We start from the raw sequence: 19,330 nt of genomic DNA on the forward strand, positions 1-19,330 counted from the left end.
TTTAGGACATTTCACGGATTAGAGGATTTTTCTAGGATTACAGGACATTTCTAGGATATTAGGTTATTTATATTATTTTAGGACATTTCTAGGATTTTAGAATATTTCAAGGATTTTACTTAATTTCTATGATTTTAGGACATTTTCTGGATTTTGGTACATTTCTTTTGCTCTAGGCCCCAATTGTCCCAAAACCCTAAAACAAACAAACATTCAGCATACAGTCCTAAACAATAACCCATATTACTAACCATCATCCCTCACTGCCCTCCCATTTAAAGCAGTTGGTACTGGACCTGGCTGAAAACTGCACAGCTTGCTTACTCACCAGAAATGTCATCCGCTGATCGGCGTGCACAAAGGCGTGTTCCAGTCCTGCAAATATCCAGCAACTTCGCGTGCAATATGTGAAGGAGACGTGCTACACTGCAGCTGATACTGACTGATTTTTTGAGGTATCTGTGACCCAAAACTGCATTTGTGTGGCACTAGTCCTGTCAAATAAATGTCCTCCTCACTGTGACTGTCCCACACACACATCCGTGTAGTAATGATGCTGTTTAATCAGCACCTGGATGAGCCACACCTGTCAGGTGGATGGATTATCTTGGAAAAGGAGTAATGCTGACCTACACAGATTTTTAAGAAATTTGCTGTTAATTTTTTTAGAGAAATATCTACTAAATGCAAGAAAATATGTATTTTATCTTTAACTTTAAACCTGTAAAGATGTAAGCAAAAATAAATGTTTTATATGAAATTTTTTTTAAGTGTTTAAAGATAAAGTGTTGCTATATTAATTTTTATCTGATGTTGGATATCCTGCACTCTTAAAAGCTACATGCAAATTTACAGCTGATATTAACCCTTGAAAGTGAGCAAATTGGCTTTTTTTTTTTTTCTTTACAAAAACACGCAAAGAAGGCAATAAGCAACAAAAGAAAAAGTTACCCAAAAAATGAGAAAAAAATGCTTAAAAAAGTACAGGAAAATTACCGAAAATATAGAAATATAGTTTTTAATTAAAAAAAAAAACCCACATAAAATTAAGCAAATAATAATAAAAAAAAATAAAACAATAACAAGGAAATGATCTGGAAAAGTGCTATAAGTATATATATATATAATTTTTTCCAAGCTTTTTAAAAAATAATCTACAAATTTCTTGCGAATCGTGGAACATTTCCTACCAAATTGCTCGTTACCTTTTCCTCCCTGTTTTTAAACAAAATTGCACCATTATGCTCAAAGTTTAAATACTTGTGAAAGCAGCACATGAAGAGTGATGTCGGTCCAGATTTTAAAGGGTTAAAGAGAGCAAAAATATTTAATTCACAATGATACAAGTCATAATTGTGCTTATTTGTTTAATGGGTAGAAAATTGAATGGAATGAGGCTTGCAAACATATGGCTTTTTATTTAATTGGAATGAATATCGTAACACTAAATCAAAGGAAACATGAACATCTATCAACATATGTCGGTTTTGCTCTTCTTTTTTTTTTTTTTTAACAAATCCAAACAACGAACAGATGTGATCTTCAGTCTGACCCATTGCATTTAAATACAGAATGAAAAAATATATGCAGAATGCAGAGCAAAACCAGAACAGTAGACCATGGTAAAAATAATCAGACAACACAATGTTCTTGTTCATTCATTTTTGGAAAAAAAAAACAACAAAAAAAACATGTAATGTTAGTGGTGAAATTATTTTATACAGTATATTTTTTGGTTTCTTTCAGATAACAAATTACTCTATTCACAGAATATACAGTTCCATAAACATTTTGTTTACCAGTTCGTTTTTTTAGGGTGTGCTCATGTGTGGGGCCGTTCTTATAAATTGCATTTTTTATTATTATTATTTCTCAGTGTTTGACTCATTCACAGTACATGCTTCTAGCCTCCAGACACAGCGTCTCTTCCTGCTGCTCGTTCAGAAAACTGCAAGCAACCACACAAACAATACAAGAGCAACGCCTTAATCAAGTCTAGTCCCATGAGCGGATTTCTTTACAAAAACACCACCAAAATCAAGATTATTTTTCACCCCGATCAGTCACGAGCTGTTTTGTTTTCTTTGTTTCCTGGTGAATTTTATTTTACATCAGAGCCCGCCTCGTAACACTGCTGTTAATCACAAGGAGAGAAGACCGAGCGGGCCCTTTTTTTTTTTCTTTTTTTTTTTTTTAATACTGCAACCCCCCCTCACACAGCATGACGGGGTTTCTATACACACCTGTGGACTGAAAAAATCTTTGGTCAACATTAGCAGTATGCAACAACCAGAACAGTACAGACAGATCATATTTAACACCATACAATAACTTATTGGTCAAGCTCACAACACTATAGCTTCTCAACAAAGACGAGTTTTTGTCCGGACGAGTGAAATGACACGTGTGGAGGTAACTTCACCACCGCTTTTTGATCATTATGCACAGCTCCACAGGGAAGATGTGGACAAAAACACCCAAAAAAAAATAACTCGCATGATACAGTTTCATGGCTCGACTCTCACCTGGACGACACGAGGACAAATTCAGTTCATACAAATGATTTTTTTTTTTTTAAACTGGGCTGAAACTGATGCAACGAATGACAAAAGGTAGAGACTCATTAAAGGTCCAGTGTGCAGGATTCAGCGGGATATACTGGCAGAAGTTTAATATACGTATGTTTTCTTTAGTGTATACTCACCTGAAAATTAGTTTTGCTGCGTTTTTGTTGCCTTACGGTGCGTTCACACTGAACACGATTTTTGTGTTCAGTTGAGTTTGTGCAGTGAGATTAAGTAGAAAGTCAATTCAAAGATGCAAATTCGCTGCATGTGATCCGAATGATGTAAATAATAATTATTTAGTATAGTAATTTCATTAAGTAAATACTGTTACAAGTTTAATTTATGTATTAAAAATGTTACTTTAAGTAAAAGTAAGTATAGTCAGGAACATGAACTTGAAGTATTGCAAGTAAAAGTACCCAATGCAGAAAAAAACACTAAAAAAAAACTAAAAATAACTTAAAATAAAAAAATTTAAAAAAAGACAGTTTAGACAAGTTAGATAATTACTTACATGTTTATCAATAAATTTTGCCAACTGGCTAATTGATTAATCTCCTAACCATTTTGGCCGTATGTATATTGACTGTTTAATGTGTAACAGAACATCATATTTTATAAACTTGTATGTGCTTTTTTCATGCAAATAAAAGAAACTTAACTTGTAACTTAAGCTGTTAGAAGAATGTAGAAAAGTAAAAAAGTAAAAAATTTCCCTCAGAAATGTAGTGGAGTAAAAGTACCTCAGATTTACTCAACACAGTACTTGATCAAAGGTACTTAATAATTAAGTTAATAATAGTTAATTTCTGCCACCAGCGTCCGTTTGATAGATTATAAAGAAAGCTGCTGCTGTGATTCACTCTTGTTGTTACGTTAACATCACGTTATTTCAGTTTTATTTCGGTTTTACTTCACTGCAAACCAATTTAACCGTTAGCTGCCTTCTCCAGTTAGTTCGCACAACTGGCAAATATTCCCCAGTTGCAAAATACTCAAAAAAATGTCCAACCGGCATATAGAGGAAAGTAATGTGATGATAACATTTGCATCGCATGCAGTGTGAACACCACTAAAATGAGCCTTTTATATCAGCTAATGGAGCAGGTCCGAGTCCAGAGTGTTTTTACCGTTTTACGTCACTGGATTTGTTTGTTTTGGAGAGAAAGAGAACTCAGCAGATAATTTGTTTTTCAGTAAAAACCTCTGAAGCTGAAGTTATCAGAGAGGAAAGGTGAGCCGCTTGTCTCTAACATGCCAAACAGCATCACAGAAACACTGATTTCTCGGGTTAGGGTTCGGTGAAACTGCTTCACTCAGTGTCTTTCCGGGTTAAAATCACTTGGTCTGTTTGTTTCGGGGAGGAAGAGACCTCTGCGGATAATTAACCTCCTGAACAATGAAGGACCTCTAACCTGAAGAAGTATCAGCTGGTTTCCATTAAATCCCCCTAAATCTTACACACTGTTTCTTTAAGGTTGTTGAATCAATGCTGGAAAATGTTTTCCCGACAAATGAGTTTCTTTATTTTCTTGTTGATGTGTAAACACAGACAGTCTTATTGTACGTTCTTTCTGTCTTTACTTTTTTTGTGTGAAATGTGACGACAGGATGGATCACGGTATGGAATTTAAAAAGTGCTAATTGGTGAGCCTTCTTTAGGAGCCCCAAAACAACAACAACAACAACAACAAAAAGACAATTAGAACCAACGAAATCAGTCATGTTTGACTCAGATCCCTACTCCTGGTCCATGGCGGCCCCTGAACTAACAGCGAGGTTCCTGTGGAGGTTTGGGTTCTGGCTGTGCCGGTTTCTGCTGCGCACCGAGGAGAAGGACGTGTCGCAGCCGGGGACTTTACACTTGTGAAGCAGCCGCAGGTGGACAGTCTTATAATGAGCTCTGAACGTGCCCTTGTTGCTGTAGACCTTTTGGCACACGTGGCAGGTTATCGGAGTCCCGCCCGCGCCTCCCTGAAGCCCGCCTTGCCCTCCCCCGATGCAGCCCAGGGTCCTCTCTCCCCCGAGTGCCAGCTCCTCGCCCCCGGGCCCCCCCACGCCCATCCCATCGCAGCTTTCATCACTGTCCTCCATGGGGAGCGCCTCCTCATCCTCTTCAATCCCCTCGCCTTCCTCACTGCCGGCGCCATCTGAGTCCCAGGAAGATCGAGCGCTGCCGCCGCCGCGAGGGGGGGCGGAGGAGGAGGTGCTCAAGTCCAGGACTGCCCCATCCTCCCCATTTCCACCTCCTCCTCCTCCCTCCATTTCTCCTACGGGAGAAACCTCGGCACTGGTAGATATTTTGCTCATGGGGAAGACGAGGCCCATGCGATTGTGTCCTCTGAAGATGACGGAGGTCTGGCTGGTGGGGTCTCGATGGGGCAGATCTCTGTCCCGCGGGTCCTGGTAGTAGTCCAGGCCTACAGAGTCTCTGTCTCTACAGTGGGGGGAGGGCAGGTACAGGGTGTTGGCGGGGCTGAATGAGTCTTTGGTCAGCAGCTTGTGGTGCAGGTTCAGATTTGCACTGTGTCTGCAAATAAAAAGAAATAAAATAATTAAATGTATTTTAGGACACAAGGTGGAGTCTTTCGTCCAATATACCAGAGATACTGAACTGACGGGCCGCAGGACAAATCTGGCCCCCGAACGGGCTCCAGCTGGCCCCCTAACCATTTTCTAATTCACAATAAAAAAATGGTGATTCACACTGGGAACTGTTCTGGTACTTTTAGTATACAAAAGGTGTCAGAGTGAATAAAACAGCATCCAAATAGAGCTTTTTTTATTAAAAATGTGCCAGTGGAGGATCCCCCACACCCCACGACAGAGGTCCAAGCTAAGACCCTAATATCATATAATCCTAGAATTGTCTAGAAATCCCAGAAGTGTCCTAAAATCTGTCCTGAAATCGGACAAACATAAAATCATGGAAACGTCTTAAAAAAATGTCTAAAAATCCTAGAAATGTCCCAATATCTTACAAACATCCTAAAATCCGAGAAATGTCCTAAAATCCTACAAAAAAATCCTCAAATCCTAGAAATTTTCTAAAATCGTATAAACTTCGTCATAACCTTGAAACATCCTACAATCCCAGAAATGTCCTAAGTTCATAAAAATGTCCTAACATCTGAGAAACATCCAAAAATCGTAGAAATGTCCTAAACGCTTAAAAAAAGGCCTTAAATCGTAGAAATGTCCTAATATCCCATAAACATCCTAAAATCAGAGAAACGCCCTAAAATCCAGGAAATGTCCTAAAATGTGACAAACATATCCTAAAATCCTAAAAATGTCCTAAAATCCGTGAAACATCATAAACTCCCAGAAATGTCCTCAATTCTGAGAAATCCTAAAATCCAAGAAATTTTCTAAATATCCTATAAACTTCTGTAATATTCTAGAGACATCCTAAAATCCTACAGATGTTCTGAATTTAGAGAAACGTCCTAAACTCCTACAAACTGCTGCTGCGCCGAGTGTCCCCTGAGGAAAGAAAGTTGAGTATCTTTGACATGTAACTTTAAAAAACATAAATGTTTTTTTCCCATTTCTACCAACTGCTTACAGTGATAGTGGAAAATATAACTTGAGCTTTCGATGCTCGAGAGGCTGATGTTTCCATTAAACCAAAGTGGAGCAGCTGATTGATCCGCACGTCTCAGTGTCACAGAGTTCAGATCCTCTGATCGGCTGATAAACGGGATGCAAAGTGGATCCATGAGAGTCGCCTTTAGTCCAGTTCAGATTCACAACGAGACGAGTTAAAGCTTGCAGCTGCACGCAATGCGCCGGACTGCAACACTCCAAAAACATGTAAGTTTACATCAATGCGCCTTCGTGAGCGGATGTATCATCACCATAGCAACAACTCTGTGTTCTTCCGTCCCGATTTCCAGCTTCTCTGGCTTACTTTCCTATCTCTTTGCAGATCGTTAAAATATAAATGAGGATAGTGATATGTCCCTTTTACAGTCTCCTGTTCAAAGTAGGAATATCACGCCGCTATGCAGCCTCGTCGCTATGCTGCCTCGCCGCTTTGCAGCCTCGCCGCTTTGCAGCCTCGCCGCTTTGCTGCCTCGCCGCTATGCCGCCTCGCCGCTATGCATCAAAGGTACGATCGCAGAATGGAGGGCCAGAGTTGTCCTGCCTTTAAGCCGCCACAGGATGTCTGTGTAAATGCGCGACATTTAGACAACGTGTTACGTGTGCGACCCACCGTGAGAGATTTAAGAAGCAGCTGTTAGCTGTTAGCTGTTAGCAGTTAGCGACTAACTTCAGGAACAAGAACAACGACTGAAAATCAGCCGCCATAAAAGAGAGACAGAAAATGATTGTTACTGCCATGTTATGCATTTTATCTTGTTTACAAATGTAAGTATATGTTATATGTCACTCTAAAGGTGGACGCTGTTGAGTCAAACATCTCGTCCATCACGTCACTTTTGTTTCTGCGATGCCGGACGCTGTGTGAAATCACACAGCGATGCTGACACTGTTTGACATTGTTTGGTTCTGTGTAAAAATGAAAAAGTGGCACAGAGAAAGGACTTTGTTGCCTCTCTGTAACGCAATCGGCGAGTAATAAGAGCTGGAGAGAGACACGGCTACTGTTGCATTTCTAGTACTGATGAGACGCCAAAAACGTTAAACGACCCGAGTTTTACGCCACAAGAATTTAAGTAACCAGTTCCCGTCAATCAGTCAAAGAGCAGCCTATATGTGTGACACAAGTACGTCGAGTGAGCAGCAGCAGCGAGCCCCCGTCTGACACGAGAACATACACACACACACATATATATATATATATATATATATATATATGTTTATATTTTGTCTTGTCGTTTTATTGTATGTTTCACTGTACACTGTACTTGTATGATCATACATGTGACAAATAAACTTGAAACTTGTTCTAGAACGGTTTTGCCTCGTCGTGAATTTGGTCAAAACTGGGCTTCAGAATTGAGAAATTAACTCTTGCCTTTCCGGAAACATTAGTTAGATTTACACGGCCTGTTCAAGGCGGGAACATCACTCTGTTTTATCACTCTGTTTTGCCGCCTCGTCACTCTGTATATGACGTCCGATCGCAGAGAGGGACAGAGTGGTCTTGCCTCTGAGCAGCACGTCTGTGTAAAACGTAAATCTGGAAAGACGTGACCGTGGGTGGCACGTGTCTATGTGTGTGACCCACTGCGGTTTACAGATTTAAAAAGCAGCTGTTCGAACATTGGCTAATTCAAAGAAGAACGTCGGCTGTAAATGTCTGCAAAAACGGAAAACGGAGATTCAGGAGCTCCTTACCCTCCGAGTGGAGGACGAGATCAGCCGCCATGTAACAGAGAGCGGTGTAAAGGGGGACTTGGTTGCGGCCCTGACGGGTGATCTCTGTATTAAAACATCAGGTTTACTTCATCTTTCAGCAACAACAACACGCGGCGCCTCTTACCTGTCTCGGCTCCTGCGGGAGGGGAAGGCGGCGTTGCAGCCGTCCACCGTGCACAAGTGCATCTCCTTCAGGTGGACGTTTTGGTAGTGCATCTTGACGCTGTAGGGGTTCTTAAAGGTCTTACGGCAGATCTCACAGTGGTGCGGCAGGTCAGCGTTGGGGTCGAGGTGAGACAAGTCCGCGTCATCCACGCAGCCGTCGGATCCCTCCCTCTCGCGGTCGAGGAGCTGCAGAGCGCCCCCGTTTGTCAGCCTGTGCTCGCCCTCATCCCATCTGATCTCCGACATCTTCTCGTTGTCACGCTCCCTGCTCTCCCGCTCTTCATTGCCGTTTGGCTCCTGACAGAGTGGATTGTTGTCACAGTGATTCTCCATCAGTCTGTCTTCGAAGGGGGAGGACGCGCAGGTGATGACGCCTGTTTCAGCTTGCCTCGCCGCATCATCTTTGTCCTCCCTCGCTGTCACCTCTCTGTCCAAAGTTTGGTCCAACAGATGCTTGGCGCCCTCTCTTTCCTTCTCTTCGCCGATGTAAGCCTCCCTCTCCTCCGAAACACACACACGCCCTTCTGCTCGGCCTCCGTTACACTCCTCCTTGTCCCTGCCCTGTAGAGGAGCCTCGTCCTCGGAGCTGCTCCCCTTGTCCATCTGCTCGTCCCGCTCCACCACCTCCTTCTCGATCTTTATCGGCATGCTTGACTTGCGAGACTTTTTCTTTGGTATTGGGTCTGTCATGCAGGGTTCGGGGGCTGTGAGGGGTTTGATGGGGACAGAGGAGGACAACATAGGAAGGGAGGGGAGTGTTCCCGGGGTGTTGGCGAGCTCTGCCGGGGTCACCAGGCTGCGGTAGAAAGGCAGGACCGGCTGGACTGTTTTTAAGTTTGGGAAGAGGATGCCGCTCTGGCCCATGCTGGGGAACGAGCTGAGTTTGGAGCCGGTGTCCACGTGGCTCACCATGTAGCTCGGCACTGATTTATGGCTTTCTGCAGAGCACACGGGGATCGGGGCTCCATATTCGGGCCTCTTTTCTCCTTGAGAGCTTTCGTCGGCGGACAAACTGCCCCGCAGGTCTTTGTCCCGGTTGTTTCGGTTCATGGGCATGTGTAGCCGTGGGTTGGGGTTGGCACTGTGGCGATTGCGACTGCGCAGCGAGCTGAACACCATGTTGCAGCCCTCGATGGTACACTTGTGCTTTATCTTCAGGTGCACTGCGTTGTAGTGGATTTTCAGCGTGCCTTTGTCGTAGAATGTCTTCTCGCAGGCGTTGCAAAACACACGCCCCTTTTTCAGAGAGCATCCCCCTCCGGCGCCTCCTGTGACCCCGCCACCGCCGCTCCCGTTCCTCTCCAGGGAGCGCAGCTTGCCCTCGGGGGACATCTGTGTGACGTCAGAGCTCATGGAGGGCGTGCACGGCGTGGAAGGCCCATCTGAGTAGTTGTCACTCGTGGAGAAGTCCTCTGCTTCGATCTTTGTGGTGGCGGAGAGGTTGTCCATCGGTTTGTCTCCACTTCGGTCCAGATCAGAAGTGAAGGAGACGGAGCTGGATCCCAGCAGGGTGTTCTCTGCAGGGTGTGACAGAGTGAGGGGGTTCTCCCTCCCTAGACCATCCCGAATCTGATCATCTCGTCTCTGATTTTGCTGCTCCATCGACCCACGGCACGGCTGCTGGTGCTGCTGGTGCTGCTGGTGCTGCTGCTGCGGCGCCCCGGTCGGCGAGCCCAGAAATGGCGCAGGAACGGAGCCCAGCAGCTGAAAAGGCAGCATGAACGCCATGCTGTTGACAAAGTTCTCAAAGTGGTGCATGCTGCTGCTGCTCAGCTTATCGACTTTGGACGTGGAGAGGTTCGCGGCGGTGCGTGGGGTGTTGCGCTCGATGAAAGTGCGGATGTCTGAGTTGGTACGGGTGCTGGGGACCAACACCGCCTGGCCCTCTTTGTCCTGCAGAGCCATCAGCTCCACTATGGACTTGGTCTCGCCGAAACGCAGGAACTGCTGCAGCGTGGCGATCTCCTCCTCAAACGTCATGATGGCCCAGCGGTCCAGCACCTTTCCTGCTACATCCTGCAGACAGGGCAGGAAGAAAGGGGGGCAGGGGTGTGAGATAGATTGAGAGGGAGAGGGAAAGTGGGAAAAAAAGAGAAAGGAGAGAGAGCAATTTCATCATTAGCATTATAAGTGTCTGTTGGGTTGCTCATACATATTCACAGAGTGGGTTAGATGACACACCCTATAAAGCAGACTGGCAGGGCAGCTAAATAAAGGAATCAGATGGAGTGCTAATGCGAGCGGGCAGCGCAGAACCCTGAGAACCCTCATTACACAGACACACAGTGTTTCATCTCGCAGGTCATTTCTCTTCATTTAAATCATGTGGATTTACTCGCTCTGCATCGGCAGGAGCAGACGGAGAACACACACACATCCCGGTGAGGACATGCATACGAGCAGACACGTACACACTCCCAAAGGCGTGCAAAAATAAACACGCGCACAAACATACCACACGCACACACACACACACACACACACACATATATAAATATATATATAAAGACAAGTTAGGGAGGGGTGATCAGAGGGCGGCTCACATTGATCAAGCGGTCCTCTCTCCCTTCGCCCAGCAGTAATCACATGTGAGTTCGGGTGTCTTTGAAAGTGAGAAGCGGCTTCGTGCCGTAACCGTGATTAATATTTCATCACAGAGCATTCATTGGGCGCCTGTCGAGGATTCTGACTCTACGTTCGCCATTAGATGAGCTAACATGAATTAAACGCAGCCCAACTTGAATACTTGATGATGTACTAATCGAAGTGAGAGCTCGCGCTGACACAGTGCCTGCAGCAGCTCGGGCCTCGGCTTGGCCGGCTTGGCTCCGGCTTGAGAGGAAATCTGAAGCAAAAGACATAATATTTACAAATCTACCCGGCGCAGTTTGGGGACCTCCCCGAGCCGGTGGTGCCACGGCAACGAGCGGGCCGCATCAGCAGGGCACCGGGAGAGTTCATGGCATTGGTCGCGACATCACATCGCTGCTCTCTCCTGACCCCTCTGCTCCCTCCTCCTCCCCTCGTCTTCCTCAGAAATTCCCTCTGTCTCTCCCTTCATGTTTTCTCACTCATACTCTGAGTTTTAGGGTTGCACGTCGGCCTTTAGAGGCTTTCCCACCTTGAAATGAATCACACGACACTGTAAAATCTGACAAGTTGGTTTTACTTTAAAAAGAAAATCCAGGAAACCAACTGCCGTAAAAAATGTAAAGATAAAACTTGATTTATGTGGTCTTTAATAATAATAATAATAATAATGATAATAATACATTTATTTATTTCGCACCTTTAGAAACGGCAGGAAATTGGGGAATACTAAAATAAACATCAACAAACATGCTAAACAGAGAAAGGTGTAGAAAAGTAAAACAAATGTGTGTATAGAAAAGGCCAACAAGAATAACGCAAATAGGAATACAAGTGATAAAATGGGCAGACTCCGAAAGTACTAAAAGAAAAAAATTTTAAGAAATATAAGAATAAATGCAACAAACAGATGATAAAAATAATATAACAAATAGAATAAAAAGACGACGTCACATTGGGGACAAAACAAAGATTATATGTTATGTTAATTTTTTTAAGTTGTTGCAACTTAAATATGACAAGTTTAGTTAAATCAATCTTTCTAAGTTTTAGCGACTTCAATAAGCGACTTCTGTTGGCTGCTGTTAATCATATTTTCATATTTGTATTTTCTAAAACATTTTAACATGAAAGAATTTGCAGATCTCCTAACCTCATCACTGAAACAAGCCTCGCTGTCATAATTAAGTTAAGTCAGACTAACTTGGTTTACTGAAGTTGCTAAAAAAAAAAGTTAATTTCTCTTGTCATTTTTAAGTTGCGACAACTTCACGAAATGAAGTTCATACAGATACATTTTAAGCAAACTTTACCATTAGATATAAAGTAAACACATTAAGCTGTATAGTTAGAAGATTACTTTAAGCACTTTTAAGCAATTTTAAACACTGGACTTTCAGCCAGAAGCCCGCTGTTCTTTGTCATGTTAATTTTATGAAAATAATGTTTTACCACATGCTTTTGCTGCCCAAAGGTAAGGAAATAAACCTAAACCTACGTGCTTTAACTGAAGTAATTTTATTTTGAAATAGACAGTCTGCATGTTACAAGCAGAAACTGTACATTTTCTATGAAAACGGAAGTGTATTTTGAAAAGACACAATGCATGTAACAAGTAAAAATCGACACGCCGTCTGAACGTCCAAAACAGATGCAGGAAGATACCGAGCACTTCTTGTTTTGACTTGTAGGTCAAGTGACAAAGAGGCGATATTTGACAAGTTGGGATGTTGCAACACCTCTAAAGCTCTTGCACGTGGTTTTGAACCTGTGCACATACACAGAAATGTAAAAACTATTTTTGATTTCTCTGTATCCCTGAAGTAATTTGCATTTGTTAGCGGCTGTAGCACACAATGCAAGATATGGTCGGCAAGCGCAGGTTTTGGTTTCTGTACCGGCACAATGGTCCGAACTTGACAACCTCACTGTGATAGCGAGACGTCAGGATGCAGTGCTCAGTCACTGCAAGCTGGTGTGTGGCAAAAAAATAGTTCAAGCGCATAATTTCAGAGCTGTTCGTAGGTGCATCTTTAAATTTTGAACGTAGCCAGGTGAGCTGTTTCCCCTCTGCTTCCACTCTTTGTTTTAAACAAGGCTAACCACGTCCTGATTCCAGCTCCCTACTTGTTGTACTTGTCTGTGAATTGGTTTGATTTCTTTAAAAAAAAAAAAAAAACAGGAAAAAGACAATCAGCAACTTAGCATGAAATGTGCCACAAATTGCAAAAAAATAGTAAAAGGTGACAAGACAAAGACCTGAAAACTGAAAAAAGAGAAAATCATTAGAGAATTTTAAATTAATTAGGAAAATTATCAAGAAAATGTTAAAATTATTTTGATATTTGTGACTATCATAACTACATGTAAAATGATGTCAAAAAATAAATGTTGTTCTTTTAATTATAAGATTTATAAGCTTATAACACTTTTCCCAGGAAATTTACAGTGTTTTTTTGTTTCTCTCTTTTTTTTTCTAATTTCCGGTAATTTTCCTTTAACCTTTTACCAATTTCTCACTAATTTTTTTCATTTGTCATTTCCTTCTTTTCATGTTTTGTTTTTTTTTTTTTTTAAGAAATCAAGCCAATTTGCTTTTAGGTTTAAAGGGTTAACACATTAACCTGAGAGTGATGTCAGTTTTCTCGTCTCTCTCTCTGGGAAAGAAAACAAAATAGCAAATTTCCCAAAGTGTTGACCTATTCTTTGTACTTGTGTTCAGAAACCTGCGCTGGTCGAGACACAATCAACAACACGTGCTCTTTAAACGCACATACGCAAAAAGAAAGCAGGGTTTCCCCCGCTGCTCACCTGGAGCACGTATCCTCGTATGTAGTCCTGCAGCGTCCAGTCGAGCGCGTTGAGGATCTGGATGACCTCCTCCTGCTTGAGGACAGAGAACAGACGGTCCAGGAGGATCTTGAGGCGGATGGGGATGGCCTGGGTGCCGTACAGCATCAGGCTGCAGATATCAAACACCACGTTGGAGTGCACAATCTCCACCTGGCTGCTCTGGTACATGTGGTGCACCTTCAGTTTACTCAGAGCTGGAACACACACGGAACATTTCACTGGGTTAGATTTACGAAAATAAATAAGATAATCCTTTATTAGTCCCATAATGGGGAAATTTGCATTATTATAACAGCAAAGGAAAATCAAAGCAAGGTATGTTCAAGATAAATAAAGCAAAAAGAACAAACAGTGTAAAAATAGTAAACGTATTTACACTAATTGCTCATTGTGATAAACTGAATGTATTCTATGCATAATTTTAAGTAAATAATATAATATACAAAACCAAAATGTATTGTTTTGGGTGAAAAAAGTGTGTTTTTTGTGTATATAAAAATATAAGAAAAACTGTTTTCTCTGCTGAAAAGCTATAGATATGATTTTTACAAATGAGTACATCAAAATAAATATAAGACCATTATTAAAAACAAATACACTACAGCTATGTGCATACTCCCTCATTAAAATTATAAAATGCCAAAAAAACAGGCTCAGTGGTACTCTGCCTGAGGTGTAGGATCACATGTGTGCATATGTATCTGAACAGGTGCATTCTTCATAATATTAACTGAGACAAATAATGCAAAATTCAACATTTGAGGGGGATGCTGCTTAATGTTCAAGGTATTCAAGTTAATTTTGCAGAACTGTACTGTAAAAATGTATCTGTAATCAGCAGAAAAACAAACTGAAGGTGATGATGATTCATGCAGGACCCACTTTAAATTAGTGCAAATAGGTTAAACAAATGTTTGAGACATTAGTTTAATCAGCGTAAACAAATGTAGCTGTTGTTGAGAGGCCTAATAAGCTCAGCGCCATATCTATTTCATGCCATTTGGATATTAATAACAATGATGTCAGCCTTTTGGCTTGACACAGAAACGCTGTGAATGATGTTGTGCGAGCGGCAGGTAAAAGGTGTATTTGACCATCGGAGAGACAAAACACACGATACTGCAGAGCATCAGATTCTGCTGTGATCGACCAAAAAATGAGACGACAAAATGCAAAACATTCAGCTCTGATGTGGCATTTTTGTGCTGCAAAAATAACATCATCAAGGCACAGTCTGTCATGTGGACTTTAAGTATTATAACGTCTATTTTTAAGCAATAAAATAAAATACAAATGTTAAACAGCATTTATTATTTATGTGAAATTCCTCATTAAATTTGACTAAACACAAAGATGAGGACTTGTGACTCGAGTTGTGACAATATAGTTAATACAAGAGACTTTATTGTGACTGAATGAAACACTGTTAACAGGTTTCATTTCATTTTTTTCCCTAAAAAACTGTCTCTAGGGAAACTGTCGACAGTGTGATATTCTGATTAATAGAGACAACAGTTTTCTAAAGATTTTTTTTTCAATAAAAGGCAGAAATCTCCAGACAGACATTTAAGGACACATGAAACCAAAACTCTTATATCTTTATTGTTAAGTGAGAAATTCCTCTAAAGAAATAAAATGCATAATATGATTTATGTATTTGATTGGTTTAATGTTTTGTATTTTTGCATTTATGCGAAACTGCTTATGTCGTGTCAATTTCGGAATTCTTTCTGACAATAAAGCGAAATCAAATAAAAATTTTAACCCTCATATTGCTAAAAAGAGCGTCAGTTGAGCGTCTTTGTCGAGCTCTCACCGTGTGCAACCCAGCCATGTTTGCAGTTTTCACACTGCCTCCTCTTCAGCTTCCCAGGCTTGAAGCTGTCGCAGTTACAGTTCACCAAAGTGCAGCAGATCGCCTGTTAACACACAAAAAAACATCGTTTTGTATTTATTTTAATGAGCACACACAAAAAAATCCTATTTGTACAGCACACAGCATCACTGTATCATGTATCTGTAACTGCCAACCTCTTTATTATCACCCGAAATCCCCCCTTTAATATGTTTCTTCAAATAAATCAAATTCACTCTATCAACCAAAAACAAATATATATTCAGTATTTTCTTATTCCAACACTTTTATGAAGCAGAGGAAGCTTATATCGACTGAATTATTACAATTCAAGACACAGATTTTTTTCTTTTGTCTCGAGCACTTCAAAAAATGAAAATATTGTGGACGTCACACGCTATTTTGTTCACGTGTTTTAACTTCAGCCACACATACTGAACCTCGAAATTGAAACTGCCAGGGATAAAAGACTGCAGTTGTGATTTGGCAATGTACATTTCTAAACTCTTCAAAGAGTCAACATTTTTGACGTCATGCCCCTTTTTCATATTTTGTATCATTCCTGAGGAATAATATTTTGATGTGGGCACATTTGAATGCAACATAAAGGCACTAATGTCAAAAATACCAAACTTATAATTCTCGTACTGTATCTGCTTCACCTGCTATTTGGATTTTATCCGCTCGTATTGTTATATTATGTTGTGCGTGCTCAACTTGTGCACGTTTAACTGCATTGTGTGTTTTCTTTTACCTCAATGTTCTTTACTGTTGCACATATTTTGTCTCTACATGTCATTCTTTTTATTATTCTAGGACACTAACAAACATCAGCTAACTAACCAGTATTTACTATTTCTGTGAATTTCTGCATCAAATTTGGCAAAGGAGCATGATGATTTAAGGCTGAAAAATTGGTCATTTATATTTGTTTGAAAATTTCATTTATCATTACATATTGATTCTGAACACCTAAAATGGTTTCAATATTCATGCTCTTTCTTGCTTTATCAATTTTTTTTATGTATATGACATTAATTTTGCTGTTCTCTGCTACTAACCAGGAAAAGAAAAGTTGTTATTGTCATGTTTTAGCCTTTTTATATTTATCTTTTAAGAAAAGTTCTGAATTTTTGTACCCTCAGTGTCAGCTTTTCCTCAGTGGAAATAAAAATGGTATCAATATTTTTTACAGTATTGTATCAAAGTTTAGATAAATGTATTTGTCCTTTCAGAAATTCATTGAGTGCCATACAGCAATCATCAGATAAATTATCAGACAACTATAACAACAACAACAAACACAACAACAACAAAAGACAAAAACGTCAACACACTGAAGTGCATAAGGTCGAAACTGCAGTATTGCGAAAACAGTAAATATAAATTGCACTTATCCAAAATTTGCCCTGTCATCTCGTCCTTGTGTGAGTGTGCAAAAGAGGAAGTGTCAGAGAGAGAGAGAGAGTGTGTGTGTGTGTGTGTGTGTGTGTGTGTGTGTGTGTGTCACTGTCGCTCTGCTCGTCTTACAAAGCTCCATAAAAAATGTACAAGTTGCCCACAGAAGCTAAAAAAAATAGCGTCTTTGCCAATTTTGTTCTCTCTTTGTGTTCCACTCATTGCCTGGTTTGCCCTGCGAGAGCAGCGTGAGCACAGGTATGTGTGTGTGTGTGTGTGTGTGTGTGTGTGTGTGTGTGTGAGAGAGAGAGAGAGAGAGAAAGTAGTGCTGCAGGGCTGGTTGTATCTACAGTAACGAAAGGCCTCGGACACACCTGGACCACCGAAACCATCTCAATCAATCGATGCCTGAGGCTCGCTCACACACACACACACACACACACACACACACACACACACACACACACACACACACACGCACGCATGCACAAGTCAGAGGACGCTGTCTATTAGCTCATCTGCTAATGGGTTTTATTCTTTTCACAGGTTCATTCGCACCAATAACTTCCAGGACTTTTCAGTAACATTCTCTGAAACAACCATCAATACTTCTTATCGGTTCCTGATGATTACTGTGTAATAGCTTCAGATATTATTTTTAAAAAAATAAGGAATTCAGAACAGGAATAGGAGTAAGTATTTCGATATAACTTAAGATGTGTTCATTATTTATGAGAGGGGAGGGGGAGGTGCAAAAAGGGGGAGGGACTATGTTTTTATTTTGGCTTTAGGGGAGGGGCATATGCCTTTAAACGTATTTTGTATTTAATTATTTGTTTTACAAAAATTTTTAAGAAATAAAAATGGCCAAAATTTTGGCAATTTTATTTTCTTTTAACATGTTTTGCAATTCATGAAGAAAGTTAGGTAGTTTTCTTTTTATTCTTTCTTCTCTTTTTGGGCAATTTTTAACTGAAAACAAATTGGTCATATTGTTTTTAAAAAGTTTTAGTGGTTTTCAAAAAAATAATTTTGCCCAATTTTTCTCCATATGTTTTTTTTGCAATTTTTAGAAAAATAAATGTTGTCCATTTCTTTTTTGGCAAATTTATAGAGTACATTTCCACCATTTCTTTCTTCATTAACTCGAGGGTTAGGAATTCATGTTTTGTTAAAAAATCACCCAAAAATGTAATTTATTAAAGCAAGAAACAAAAATTATCCTTGGATTTTCAAATTTCCAATGGCCCATTAACACATCATGTAATTTTTCTGTGAAACAAAATTTCAAATTAAACTTTTGGGTGTATATTTAGTTTTCCAGGCCTGGCAATCGCTGTTTGCAAATTCCATGACCTTTGCAGGTTTTGCATGACCGTACGAACCTTCTTCTCAGTATAAACGTGCAGAAAAACAGAGCGGACAGACGTGCAGGGACTCAAAGTGAGGAGAGAATGGGAGTAATGAGTAAGTTTTCTGTGTAGCTGCTGACTTGGCAGCGACCCTGCAGAGAGGACTCCAACTCACTGATACACTAAAAATGACTCTCTACGCCTCGGAAAAAAAAAAAAAAAGAAAAAAATCATTTACACACCAGGAACTGAGGGAAAAGCATCATCAGATTTCTGATCAAAGCCAGCGTTGTTAGTGCTACATGCTGAAAACCTCGGAGTGGCTGCGCTACGCCACCTCTCCCCCTCTGCATCTATAATGCATGATCAGTGGGGTTTTAGTAGACATGAGCGGCATGCTTAGCTCCTCGCTGGAGCTCGCCGCCTCTCCGAGAGCCGAGGAGGAAGAAAAGTGTGGGTGGGTGGGTATAGGGACCTCCTCCTTCTCCTCCTCATTTAGTCAGCCGCTTGGTTCTGCGCTCGAGGCTGGGGTTGTCCTTGAGATGTGGGATCACGTTATTTCACCTTACAGTAACCTCTCATCATTAGGACGGATGAAGTGACCTGAGATGAAGGTGGCGGCAGCTACCTGGCCTTGAAGCGCAGCGTGGTAGCTCCGGCCTTCAGTCCCGTGACATCCGTTTGCTTTGCTTTTTTCTCTCTATCGCCCTCTCTGTCGGGTTTTATCTCCGGCTGGCTAACTCAGCCTCCTCCGGACAGTGGTGAGGTGTAAAAACCCCTTTGCTCATCTCTCAGCGACATAATCCCATCATTACAGAGCACCAAGAACCAACACGGCCCAATTAGGCTAATCCCATCCCACTGTGGGTGCACACACACCTCCTGCTGCTGCTCCCCCTAATATACATCTCAATCAGGTGCCTGCTCGCCAGCCTGTAACACACACACACACACACACACATTCCTATGCACAGTGTGCTCCGGCTTGTTTATCTTAATTAGCCATTCATTTCATGAGTTCCTGAGAAGAAGAGGAAGAGGAGGAGGAAATATGGCGGCGCAGGGCGGGCCGAGACAACGGTGGCTCTTGGTGACCGAGCCTCCCCGCCATCTCTCTCTCTTCTGTTGTCACAACAAAGCCGCGGCTGCTCGCACGCATCACTGAAGTCGATGACAAGAAGACTAATTGCACCAAATGACGCGGCTGGGTCGTGGTTTTCGAA

The 19,330-nt window shown here is 41.4% G+C and overlaps 1 protein-coding gene across 2 annotated transcripts in view; it reads right to left on the reverse strand.

Annotated features, from left to right (window-relative positions):
• Positions 1-1,398: 1,398 nt before the first annotated feature.
• The window catches only part of LOC121945933 (basonuclin zinc finger protein 1), a 77,064-nt gene continuing 59,132 nt past the window's right edge, over positions 1,399-19,330 (reverse strand). For both annotated transcript variants that reach the window (XM_088084095.1, XM_042490311.2), the window contains exons 2-5: positions 15,319-15,421; positions 13,461-13,696; positions 8,020-10,076; positions 1,399-5,097 (exon numbers count right to left, since the gene is read on the reverse strand). In XM_088084095.1, the coding sequence (XP_087940221.1) occupies positions 4,308-5,097; positions 8,020-10,076; positions 13,461-13,696; positions 15,319-15,421 (3,186 nt within the window). In that variant the 3' untranslated portion in view covers positions 1,399-4,307. The remainder of the gene's footprint in view (positions 5,098-8,019; positions 10,077-13,460; positions 13,697-15,318; positions 15,422-19,330) is intronic.

Source organism: Plectropomus leopardus, chromosome 1 (genome assembly GCF_026936395.1).
Source record: "Plectropomus leopardus strain MGB_pleo_1.0 chromosome 1, ASM2693639v1, whole genome shotgun sequence".
Taxonomy (NCBI): Eukaryota; Metazoa; Chordata; class Actinopteri; order Perciformes; family Serranidae; genus Plectropomus; species Plectropomus leopardus.